General features: G+C 45.0%; 1 protein-coding gene across 1 annotated transcript; it reads left to right on the plus strand.

Annotated features, from left to right (window-relative positions):
• Positions 1 to 985: 985 nt before the first annotated feature.
• COA7 (cytochrome c oxidase assembly factor 7) lies at positions 986 to 2,787 on the plus strand. Its single transcript, XM_066325472.1, has 3 exons — positions 986 to 1,147; positions 1,216 to 1,356; positions 2,193 to 2,787. Exons 1-3 carry the CDS (start codon positions 1,042 to 1,044, stop codon positions 2,639 to 2,641), a joined length of 696 nt encoding a protein of 231 aa, XP_066181569.1. The 5' UTR covers positions 986 to 1,041; the 3' UTR covers positions 2,642 to 2,787.
• Positions 2,788 to 12,323: the final 9,536 nt, after the last annotated feature.

A 12,323-nucleotide genomic window follows, 5' to 3' on the forward strand; every position in this document is an offset into this window, starting at 1 on the left:
CTCAGAACTGCTGGAGTTGGAGAGTGTGCCATGTTTTGTATAAGTATTCTGTTATCACGTTTGGGTTATATTAATCCATAATGTTGTGGGTGCCCATCCCTGGAAGTATTCTAGGCCAGGTTGGGATTTTGAGCAACCTGTTCTAGCGGAAGGTGTCCCTGCCCATGGAAGGGAGATGGGAGATAATATTTAAGGTCCCTTCCCACCCAAACCATTGTGTGATCCTCAGATCATAGGAGAACCCGGGTTCGTTGTGTGTTAAGTGCTTACCACTGGAACACTCTGGGTGTTCCCTGTAGCCCTAGCTCTGCCTGCTCAGTGGAGGTCCCAGTACTTGAAAAAGCACCTGTGAGAGCTTTTGTGGCAGCACAGAAAGGAGCGGTGGCTGGGAGCAGTCTCTCACAGCAGCACCCCTGCTCTAAAAGGGATTTGGAAAATTATTGAACTGTTAATCCAGAAAAAAATCGCGCAGAAGGCAGACTGAGGAATGGAGAAAGCAGCCCTGCACGCTCCTAGACCATGCAGAGCGCAATTAATGTCCTGCCATGCCTCAGTTTATGGGTCGCGCTGAATCAGACCTCGGCAATACGCATTCGGTGGGTCAAAACTCCCAAAGTACAATTCTAACAGCGTGTTACCGCTTAAAACCGCTGAACCGTCGGAGTTCCCGGTGCCGGAGGCGGGCCGGTACCGGCAGGAGCTGTAGGAGCTGTGTGGGAAGGGGCGGGCCGGTACCGGCAGGAGCTGTGTGGGAAGGGGCGGGCCGGTACCGGCAGGAGCTGTGCGGGAAGGAGCGGCCGGAGGAGGGGCCGGTACCGGCAGTGGGGGCGGCCCGGCGAAGGGGCGGCCGGAGGCGGGCCGGTACCGGCAGGAGCTGTAGGAGCTGTGTGGGAAGGGGCGGGCCGGTACCGGCAGGAGCTGTGTGGGAAGGGGCGGGCCGGTACCGGCAGTGGGGGCGGCCCGGCGAAGGGGCGGCCCCGGGGCGGTGCGGAAGCCAACCCTCGGCGCCCGCGGGAGCCGCCGCAGCCATCGCGCCGGGCCATGGCCGGCTTCATCAACTTCGCGGACGAGGAGGAGGTGCGGGCGTACCTGGAGAACCTGCACGTGGAGTACAGCTACCAGTGCTTCAAGGAGAAGGACCCGGACGGTAAGGCCCCGCCGCCGCTGCCCGCCGCCGCGGGGCCGGCGGGAGCCTCAGCCCGTGTCCCCTTGCAGGCTGCCAGCGCTTCGCCGATTACCTGGACGCCGTGAAGAAGGACTTCGTGGCCGCGGCGCGGGTGCTGCGAGACAACTGCGAGGAGCACGGACACAGCGAGAGCTGCTACAAACTGGGGGCCTACCAGGCCCTCGGCAAAGGTGGGCAGGGGCTCCCGGCCCTCGGGTGGCTCCACCGCCTCCCTGAGCTCCTTGTTCCCGTACCTGGCCGACCTCACATCTGCCTGTCCTCCTGACCTTGAAAGAGCGACTACCTGGCCCGCCCCTTTCGTGGTCACCTCATGAAAGTTGGGGGAGGGTAGAAAACCTAAAATTGCTTCCTTCTGAAAAATCAGCTCTATGTTAACTACGTATATTTTTTTTAATGATTACATCCGTTTAAAAGGTAAGTACAGCCAGTGCTCAATGTTGCTGCATGTTCAGTTCATAACGTTTCTTCTGGTCAGACTATTCTCAGTGAAAGAAAATAAGAAAGAAACTCACAGACTAGTAACATGCATACCTAAGTAGCCCCCAAGTCTGCTCAAAATGTATTTGCTGGCACAGTAATGGAAAACACTTAAATTAGTCACAGATGTTCCAAATGACAGTACTAGTAAGGAACAATATTTTTACTGTAGTTCAAAACTAGTAACAATCTGGTGTAGGAATACTGGTAAAATAATTTTGCCTAGTGTAAGATATTAAATCCATGAATGTAGGAGTGGAAAGAATGTTTTGTGGGTCTGGGTTATATTTTGGTTACTGGTGCTGTTGTGTTTACTGGTGAGTGGAGGAGAGTTTTCTAAGTCAAAGACATTAGCAAACTGTTTGTCACTGAGACAGTAGTAATGTCTGAATGTGTCTGAAGTCCTAAATGTTGACTGTAGTCTAAAGTGATGGATGCTGTATTTCCAGAGGGAAGCATCCTGCAAAGCAGAAAGCTCCCAGCTGTTTTAACATGTCCTCACAGTAATGTTTTGGTTCTCGGCTGGCAGGTGGACTCAACCCGGATTTGAAAGCTGCCTACAAATCTTTCATGAAGTCATGTGAGAAAGGTGGGAAGAAGTCGGCAAATGCGTGTCACAGCGCTGGGCTGCTGGCCCAGGACGGGAGAGCCAACGACAATCAGCCTGACCCTGTTGTCGCTAGGGATTGTTACACAAAAGCCTGTGATAGCAATTTTGCTCCCAGCTGCTTCAACCTGAGTGTGATGTACCTGCAGGGAGCAGCTGGGGTCCCCAAGGACATGAGCCATGCCCTGAAGTACTCTCTGAAAGGCTGTGAGCTGGGCCACGTGTGGGCTTGTGCCAACGCCAGCCGCATGTACAAACTGGGAGATGGCGTGGAGCAGAACGATGCTAAGGCAGAGGAGCTGAAAAACAGGGCAAAACAGTTGCATAAAGAACAGAAAGAAGCTGCAAGTTCTCTAACATTTGGGGAATAAAACTGGCAGTTGTAGACATATTAAGACCGTGGTTTTTAAATGGCAAGTGAACTTGTTATTTAAATTGTGAGCGTACTGTTTTCATTTAAGTAAATATCCTGTATTTGGATATACAAATAAAACTATATTTTTGTGGATACAACAAACTGCTATCTCTGCTGTGCCTTTCTGGTTTTGAACACAAAAGTTCTTAAGTGTGTTTGGCTTAGATCCTTCCCTTCTTTTTAAGGAAGCCAAAAGGTTGTAGTCTTCTGGGACTTTGTTCCCATGGTTTCCAGCACAAAGGATCTCTTTTGTGTGCAACACTTAAATATCCAGGTCTTGTTCTTAGACACACAAAAATCATAACTGTGGGTAATCCCAGCTTGGGCTGTCTGAGCTGTTCCATCTCTCACAAACATTTTCAGAACTTTGATAGCTGCACACTCGTGTGAGCTGCTCTAGGGCATGGATATTAATCTGTAATTTCATAGGTCTAGGCCAATTCTTAGCTCCCTTACTTCCTGCCAACTGGTTTGTGACTGTGCATCTGCCTGTTGTATGTGCCTGAGTGCTTCAGGCTGCTCTCTCAGCACACTTGTCTGCCCCTCATTTCATCACACAAAACATTTTATCTTCCTGCCAGCTTCTGGAACATTATGTTCTGTTTTTTCTAATACAGATTTAGGGAACAAGGTGCTAACTCGTCAGATCTTGGACTCAAATCCATAACCTATGTATATACAAACTGTAGCTAAAGGTACAGATTTTGAAGCAGGTGTTTAAATAAGCAGGGCAGTGTTCATGTATGTATTCATGTGCTGACAAGCTCCTTTGTAATTTTAGTGTGTGTAAATACATGTGAAGTTTGTAGTGTGTATGTTTTACTGTAAATTTACACCTCAGAACCTGACTCCTCTGGCTCTGGACTAAAGGTACAAACTTCACTACTGAAATAAGTGGGATTAAAAGCAACGTTACTTCGGTTGTGGCCACAACCAAAAGTGAAAGCAGAGTTGTTGGAATCTCACTGCATGTATGAATTAAAGTAGTTCTTCCAAATTAACAGGGAAGGATGTTTGCTTCTGGAACAGAAACCTGAGTGGAACAGCAGTGACACAGGCGCCCTGTAACAACAGATGGCAGTGTATGAAAACATTACTGCACACTGGTGTGGCTCTGGTATTCAGCAGCCTGGAAAAAAACAAATAGTGGTGGCAAAATCAGAGTAATTTTTCCGTTAACGGTTATTATTTTTTGACAGTTCAAAAGGGTAAAGCTCTTAGAGGAACATTCGTTGCCTGATTTTTTGCTAGGCACTATTCTGGGCATTTGTTTCACTTGGGAAAGGTAAGTAAATGCTACCTCTGTGGAGTGTAACACCAGTAATAAAACAGTTTGGGATCCATGTGTTCAGGAGTAGGCAATTGCAGGTGGGTCAAGGCACTGGAGAATTGGGTGATATTTTAAGCCCTGTAATGCTCACTGCCACAGAGTGCCTTGTTCAGATCCTCAGCCCAAGCACCAGAGCAGTTTTCTTCCAGCAGGACTAATGACTGTCAGTGATCCTCCCAGGAGCTTCCAATCAACACAGCAAACAGGCACCAGAGAACATCCTCAGCAGAGTGACACACACTGCGGATAATTAAAGCCACACATAAAGTGGATGTTGTGGGGAGGTTTTTTCATAGCGCTTGAGAACTCACGGACTTTCAGAGCTTAAATACTCTAGAGCAAACTAAACACTATAAAGCAAGCCATTTTTATAAGAGCTGTGAAGCGTGTAAGGTAAGTTTACGAAGTGTCAGCCAATTTTGCACCACTGGTTGAAAAGGCAAACCCAAATTAAGGAAGGCTCTTGTGTGTTCAGGCTGTCTCTGAACAGTTTGCTGCCTGCTCTGGGCACACCTATATTTTTTTTACACTGATATTGATGATGCTGTAATATTTAGATAGCTAAGGCACTTGCCTATATGACTCCTTTCCCTCCAAAGTGAAAAAGCACCCAAAAAAAAAGATCAGCCAGTCTCATTGCAGTTTGTTATAGATTATATGTGGTTAATGCAGTCTGTAGCAGAGAATAGACTCTGTGAATAGCAGTCTATTCTCAACCTCAAGATTCTGTTCAGGAGACATAATCAAAATCTTTATAAAGAGGTGAAAATTTTCCTGCAAATCTTGGCTTGTAACCATCTTGTTGTGGTATCATGGGGGTATTACCAAAAGGCCAACATCTTCCTGCTCTTTTACCTGATGATCCAAAGGCTAAATTTTATGCTCTCCTGGAAGAAAACTTTCTTCAAAGCCTCTGATATCATAAAGAAAGAGTGATAGATATGTGATCATAGCAGAATACTTGGAAATATGGAAGAACCTGTTGATCTCTTCAGGATCAGTGGGTTTTCTAAGAAATAAAGGAGTTTATGTCAGCTTCACAGCTCCTAAACCACTGCCCGCTTTCCCTTTCATTTGTTTGCATTGATCTAAGTGTACAGCCAACCTCCATTAATAAAGCAGCAATACACTTCAGAAGGAACCAATGCTAATTAATTAAATAGACATCTGAATACATTGCTGTTAATGATGAAAGAGCATTCTTTGCAAGATGCTTCCTGCAGCTGTGAAAAGATCACCAGAGGGCTGGTTTTGAACTGAGATTAAACACTGGCCCCACATCCTGTGTCATTAAGTATCATTTGGATTAATCCTGGACAAAAGATGCTGTCAGGTAAAGAAGCCACATGATTTTGTAGAAAAAGAGACTTTTTCTAGTGGTTCTGTTTATGTGCTATATTGTAATAAAAGCGGTTTTGCAGCTTGCTGACCTTTTGTTCAGCCATCAGTAACAACTCCTCTCTGCGATGTGTGAGAAGGGAGTGCTTGTGGCTGAACATACCCACTCAGAGGGATGGTCTGGGTGATTTTGTGTCATCATCACACCAAGAAACAAAAATAGTGCTGTTCCTTGTTATAGCACAGACTTTTTTTTCAGTACAGAAAGAAATTTGCTCTGTTGGCAATTTTTCAATCCATCATGTGAGACGGAAGAACTCTCAAGTAGCTCTTCTTCTCCTTTGGTGGGTGGAGAAGGAAGAATTCCTCCTTTGCTTATGCTTCCCATCATCTCTTCCACTAAAGCTCAGAGCAACACAGTTCTGCTCAGGGTTGGCTTTTTTGTGGAGGGTGAAGCAAGAAGAGAGAGGAAGGAGAAGGAGTCAGGGCACAGCAAGAAATAGATCAGAAAATAAGCAATAAATCTGGTTGTATCATTATTGCAGTAATCAGTGCTGGGGAACACCCAGTGGTTCAATTCAGATCCTGTCATTAGGCCATTTGTGTGCACCCGTAACGACAGCCCTGATCCAGAGATGCAGGGTCTAAGAGTCAGGATTGTCCAAAGCCCCTAGCACATATTTCAGTACTAAACACTGGTACCCTGCTCTAATTTTACAGACACTGTATCAACGGCACAGCCCAGAATCCACACAAAACAGATTTCCCCAGGAACCTTAAGACTGTAAGGATCCATTCTGTGCCAAATTTTTGACGTCTGATTTCATTTGCCAGATCTGTAGCCTCCCAGTGCTTTCATTTTTCATTATCCACACTTGAAGCAAGCTCAATAACCAGTAATTACACTAATTTTAGACTATGTCACATACTTCTTATTTGTAGTTATTGCTTTCTACGCTTAACATTAGTTACAAATTACCATTGCTGTATTTGTTCCAAATGCGTTTTATACTTCTTACAGACACACATCATTCTTTGCAGTTTTGTTTGTAATACCATAACATGGTTTTTTTAATATTTTAAAATCCATTTATGTAATTTTTTTACATTAATCAACTAGCCAGGCATTTGTGTGCTACGGAATTATAAAATTTAGGCAACTTTGGAGTGGTGATTTCAGCTGGAGATTTGTGAACAGCATAATTGCAATGCATTCTTGTGCTCGAATTCACGAGTGTGGTGGGAGTTCTCTCTAAGTTCTCATTCTGTCTATGCAAAACTGAAGTACAGGGCTTTAAACATACCCTGGAGAGTTTTTCTTAGCAACTGGTATAAAAAAGAAGAAAGAAAGAAAGAAAGAAAGAAGATGAAATATGTTTATACAGCAGTTGTCACCCACAGCATTCTAGTGCATTTCACCAAGTCCCTTCCAGCTCACAGAGAGCCATTCCATGCAGAGCTGGGGCAAGAAAACCATTAAAGAAAAATGTTAATCGTTTGGCTGTGATGTAATTTCATAACTTGAAGATAAAGCTATGCTGAATTTATGTTAGAAGTTCCTTATTCTGACAGTCCTCTTTTAACACACGAGAGCCTGGTGTGAATATTTCACTTTCCCCAAAAACATTGAGAAGAAGTGGGCTGGTTCCCTTCCAGCTCTCCTGCCACTGGAAGCACACCATGTTTCTACAGAGCTTCCTGCCCAGGAAATTCTTGTTGCTTTACAACAACCTTTTCTGCCAACTCCTGAGAAGGAAACCTGGATTGTGTCTATGGTTCAGGACAGGGGGACAGGTCACTGAGCAGCCACTGACTCATTGCAGCACACACTGTGTCAGTAGGGGCCCAAACTGGTTATTCTCCAAACGATATTTGGCAAGGCAAGGACTTGTCAATTCTTTCCAAGCCAAGAAACACTAAGATGGGAAACTGGCCTTTGAATGCTACTCTGATAATAGAAATGGAATATTATTCCTGACAGATGTGATAGCCACCTCAGCACAACTGTTATCAATAACTGAAGAGAAAATAAGAAGCTGTGACATTGTCAACAGTGCAAGCAGCTCTTCAGAGAAGCTGTTTTCTGGGCCTATTTAAGTGAAGTGTTTTCTCCACAGCATTGTTTTACTTATTTGTTCTGCAGCTGACACAAAGGCAATATACAATATCTCACTTGTCAGGGAGGCTGATAGAGTGACATCAGCTGTCACAGGGACCCAAACTTGCCTCAGAGCTCACAGGCTGTGGTGTTCATGAACAGACAGTGGCCCTCAGAGCCATTATATATAAATTAAGGTTAAAAACTTTAGATATTTTTTAAATCCTGAGCTTATTCTAAATTCTTTTCTGCTGTGTTTTGTGAGTTTTATATGTTCCCCAGAACTCAGGGGTTGATAACAGAAGATACCAGGGACTGACATGGTCACAAAAGCCACAGAATATGTGAACAAATTCAATACCAGTGGAAGTTTCTGCAGGAACAGCGCAAAGGTTTTGTTACGGCAAACAGTAAAAACTCCCCACACCCTTTAACACTCAACCAAAACACCTCTGCAGTGTACCTGGCTTGATAATTTCTGTTTTCTGTGTACTGCAGCATGAAATGCCCGAGTGTGATGTTTGCTGAACTGTTCTGATCATTGCTCTCCCAGCAGGGTATGGACATTTCCCCATCACACGCTCACACCCCAGTGACAATGCTGATCCACTGATGGTTTAAACGGCAACACACATCAACAGCTAGTTAATATAGTTCTGTCAATGACAGGAGATAGGTGATCCTTAGTGACTGCTTCTAATTCTCTGTGACTTTTCTGTCCTAATCTAATGCCAGCCTGATATGCGTGTCAAACTAAAGCCTGTGGTCAGAGAGCATTTTCTTGTACAGTACCTAAGTAAGAATTTAAAGCTTTCAATCCTTTCAAATGAAGGATGATTTTGCTTTAGATATTGTAGTTACAAGTTGCAACCTAAGGGCATATTTATTTATCAGAAATATTATATATATACTACATTATATTGGAGATAGATATATGTATATATATATGGAAATATTATATATATACTATTTTCCCCATTATAATCTTTAAGGAACAATTTCAAGAAAGGGTTTTGTTCTACGATTTGAATAAATAAGTAACCTCCACTTGATTTCAGTGCCTGTTCCCCCCCTGCATTTTTTCAGTAGTGACCCAGAACACTTGCTGTCCCACAGGCAGATACATTACCACAATCAATGAGAGCTTTGAGCCAAACCGTGGAAAAGTTTTGTATCTTTGAAGCTCCAGTCGAAATGCTGCCCTCTGGGGAGCCGGAGGCAAGGTCATTTGGCAGGGTGCAATTCCAGCATCATGCCCAGAACCTGGGAAAATGGCATCCAGAGGCAAGCCAGGACACCTGGTGCTCAGGAGCTTGCTGCTCTCACTGCTGGGGGGCTGCAAGTCCAGGCTGCTCACGCCTTGCTCGGTGCTCTCAAAATGCATTAATGTTGCTGGGGGCAAACAGAAGGTGACAGAAAGAAATTCGGTGACATCTTTTGATGTGTAAAGCAAGAAAGAACAAAGCTTTTTGATTCAGTTACTGTTCACTAGGTTGAACCAGAGATATTGTGAGGCTGGGAAGCAGAGGCAGCCTTGAAAGCTAATTACATTGAAGATTAATGCTTGAAAAATTTTTTGCAGGAAGGTCCTTGTGCAATCTGGGATTATGGGCTGTTTCTCTGCTTTTGTCCTGCCACTGCAAATGGATCAGATGAATGTGTGGAGGGAAATTGATTGAGCACTGTCTGTGCTCAGAGGCTTGAACTAATAAGTGACAAACACAAATGCTATTTCTTGTTAGAACCTGCTATGTGCAATCCTGCTCAGCCTATGGATACAGCTCAAACCGAAGGGACTCTGCACACTTTCTGCAGCACATCAAGCATCAGCTTCCCCCCCCGGGACCTGTGGGATTGCTTTAGGGGGCTTGCAGTGCAGGAGTGTAACTCACCTTGGCCCAGTCACTCCAAGAGAACAGCCCATAGCAGAGCTGGTGAAGATAAACAGGGTCTTTTAAAATAGTAGAGTCAGAAAAGAGGGGCAGCTCCACAACAGAAATGATCAGGAATCAATTGCCTAGGAGAGGAACTGCTTCTAGCTAGACCCTGCTTGTCCTAATTCAAAATGAGATCATGTGATTAATTAATTCGAAGCGAATTCTATTTTTTCTCATTGCTCAGGCAGTAAACCAAAAAGGACAAGTAATTTAATTTGGCCATTGAAGCATCTCTTGATGCCAGGAAAGGGTCTTATCAAACTGCTTTTTTCCCCAGTGTCTCCATAGTGCAGCAAGAGCTACATTATACTGTGTGCAACAGGGAGCCTGCACTTAGAGATGCTGGACTACCTGGTTTAGCTCTGGAGATAAACAGATGATCATTTTTTTCCAGCTATGAGCGTTCCTAAAGGAAATCATCTCAATCCTAATTTAATGAAGGAACCAGATCCTGATCATGGCATATTCAGATGAGGTATTTTCTGGAATAGAATCCCAAATCAGATCAAATTAGTCCTCAGGAATCTGCAAGGTGTCTGGACAACCTGAAGCAGAAACCTTTCACAATCCAAGATCTCCTGTGTTAATTAACCCTGCAATCCATACAGTGTGAAACTCCAGGCAGGAATATGAGTCCGTGGCATAGAGTGGGTGTTGATGGGGATTTATTTAATAAGGCCCAGGCTTAAAGCCCCTGCAGGGCAGAGGAGGGGAGGGCTGGGACAGAAATGTAGCATTTCCTCAGGGGCTTCTTCACTTCCCATCTGTAGCCAGGGCTAAACCAGTGGGTATGTGAACACACACACACATCCGAGTTTTGGAAACCGAGGGTGTTTTTGAGCTCAGACCCAGCAGTGCATTTACTTGATGGGATTGCAATAGCCTTTAGAAGATTTTTGAGAGCCCATTAAAGGCTGAAGAGTACCCCAGCACTTTGGATTTCAAGCAGTCTGAGCGGTCTGAATGGATAAAAGACATCTCTAGTAGACATCTCTATTGAAAAAAAAAAAGAAACAGCTCTAACCCCACAGCAAAACCCAAACGTTCTCAGGACTGGACGAGCCTTTTGTGCTCTGTCCTCTCTACATGCTGCTCAGCTGTGCTTCTCTTATTTTCCTGTGGGAGGACTGTTCCCTTGGCTACCAGCGCTGGCCTCTAATAGTTGGCATTTGGGCACAGGATGAAAACATTGTTCTGTTTTTCTTTCTCTCCTGCAGGAGCAGTGGGAACACAACTGGACAGGTTTCTGGTAGGCAACAGCTCCAGACGACACCACTGAAGCAAGTTAGGGGATTTTGCCAGCTGCACCCTTCCCTTCCAGGCACTGCCCCAGCTGATCTGTGCTCCTGCTGGCCACTGCCTTGTCAGAGAAGTGCTAACAGGAGGTGAGTCTGGGGCTGGTTTCATTGCCCTCCTGCACAGGAGGCAGCACAGGCCACCTCCAGCTGCTCCAGACACAGGTATTTCCTTTCAGCCACACGCAGCAGCAGTGCCACCTGAGGCACAAGGTGCACAGCCAGCCTCATGCTACCAGGAGGGCAGGTCACTGCAGGCACAGCCAATGCCTGGAGATGTGAGCAGTGTCTCTTAATCTTGCTGGCTGTCTATATTAAGGACCTTGTTGCTTCTGCATTAGAGGAATTAGAATAGTCTCATCTCCTCTTGAGATCTCAAGGTCCTGCCTTCATTTGTCATTATGTGCTCCATGAAACTGTTTCATTAAAGCCTCCACACAGTGACCTTTGCACAATAACCTCCTCTCTGTAGTGCCTCTATGGTCTGAGGCTGCTTTCATTTAAATTTTGTTTCCGTGGAGGGAACCAAATACATCTTTTTCTCTCCATAAATGCTCAGAGCAAACTAATGCTCTTCTGCAGTCATGAAATGCAACAAAGGGACCATGATTCCAAGGGCAGGGTGAAGCTTGCAGTTTCTGTGGAAACTGGAGACCAATGTGATGAAAGGGGCAGAAGAGGGAAGCAAGAACACAGATCTGCCAGATGAACAGAAACGATCGTACCTCAGACAGAAGTTGAGCAAATGAGGCAATAAATGTGAGTGGATGAAGAGTTGTACACTAGGTATCTGGGAACCTGCAAAGGACTTGAAGCGACTTAAAACACAGCAGTAATAAGGACACCACTAATGTGGGAATGGGAGAAAAAGAGGAAAAGTCACAAATACAGAAAGGCTTTTATTATTCTCCCTGCATGTTTTCTGTAGTGGCCACACCAGATACAGCTAAGACCAAATCTGAGAATTCAGAGACACGCCTGGTGCGCAGGTAGATCAATCCCATCTTTGTAAGCAGGACTTTGCCCACCAGAAGGGCTCTGAGGACAGAGAAGGCAACTTTTGGAGGAGGAACACGGGAAGCACTGGTGCAGGAGCTGCCCTCAGGGTTTAGATCCTGTACAGGAATTTGCAGTGTTCCTGCCTAGCTCAGGAACAGAGGGAAGGTGATTAACAGGTTGGTTTGCTGAGGCTGTGTGACCTGAATTGAAACTGAGCTATAAGGGGCCTTGCAGTTCTTCAGTCTGTTTCTCTGTCTCAAGACAGAATTATCTGTATTTATTATACCTGAGAGCTGTCTGATTAACCTTCAGGTTAATCAGGCTTCAGTCACTGCATGCAATTTTTTCCTGTGTTTACCAAACTTTCCACTCATGATTTCCTCAACCACCACAAATACAACGTCATTAAAGAACATTTTGGAAGAAAGCAAGAGCAACCCAGCAGCACAGAAAGCAGGAACCCCAACAGTTTAAGGCCTCCTTAGGCCCTCAAGTACTTATTTAGTTCAAGTTGACTGCAGTAGGGTGTTATTTACAACCAGGTGAAGAACAAGAGTCCTTTAAGCACCCTGGGAGGTGCAGACAAGGTGTGATTCTTCAGCATCAGAGAGGATAATAGCAAGGGGTCGGTGTAAAAATGC

The sequence above is a fragment of the Sylvia atricapilla genome, chromosome 9 (assembly GCF_009819655.1).
Source record: "Sylvia atricapilla isolate bSylAtr1 chromosome 9, bSylAtr1.pri, whole genome shotgun sequence".
In the NCBI taxonomy this organism is placed as follows: domain Eukaryota; kingdom Metazoa; phylum Chordata; class Aves; order Passeriformes; family Sylviidae; genus Sylvia; species Sylvia atricapilla.

Coding starts and splice junctions, on each gene's coding strand:
- COA7 (XM_066325472.1), top strand. CDS start 1,042: ATGGCCGGCTTCATCAACTTCGCGGACGAGGAGGAGGTGCGGGCGTAC. Junction 1,148..1,215: donor CAAGGAGAAGGACCCGGACG/GTAAGGCCCCGC, acceptor GTCCCCTTGCAG/GCTGCCAGCGCTTCGCCGAT. Junction 1,357..2,192: donor CTACCAGGCCCTCGGCAAAG/GTGGGCAGGGGC, acceptor CTCGGCTGGCAG/GTGGACTCAACCCGGATTTG.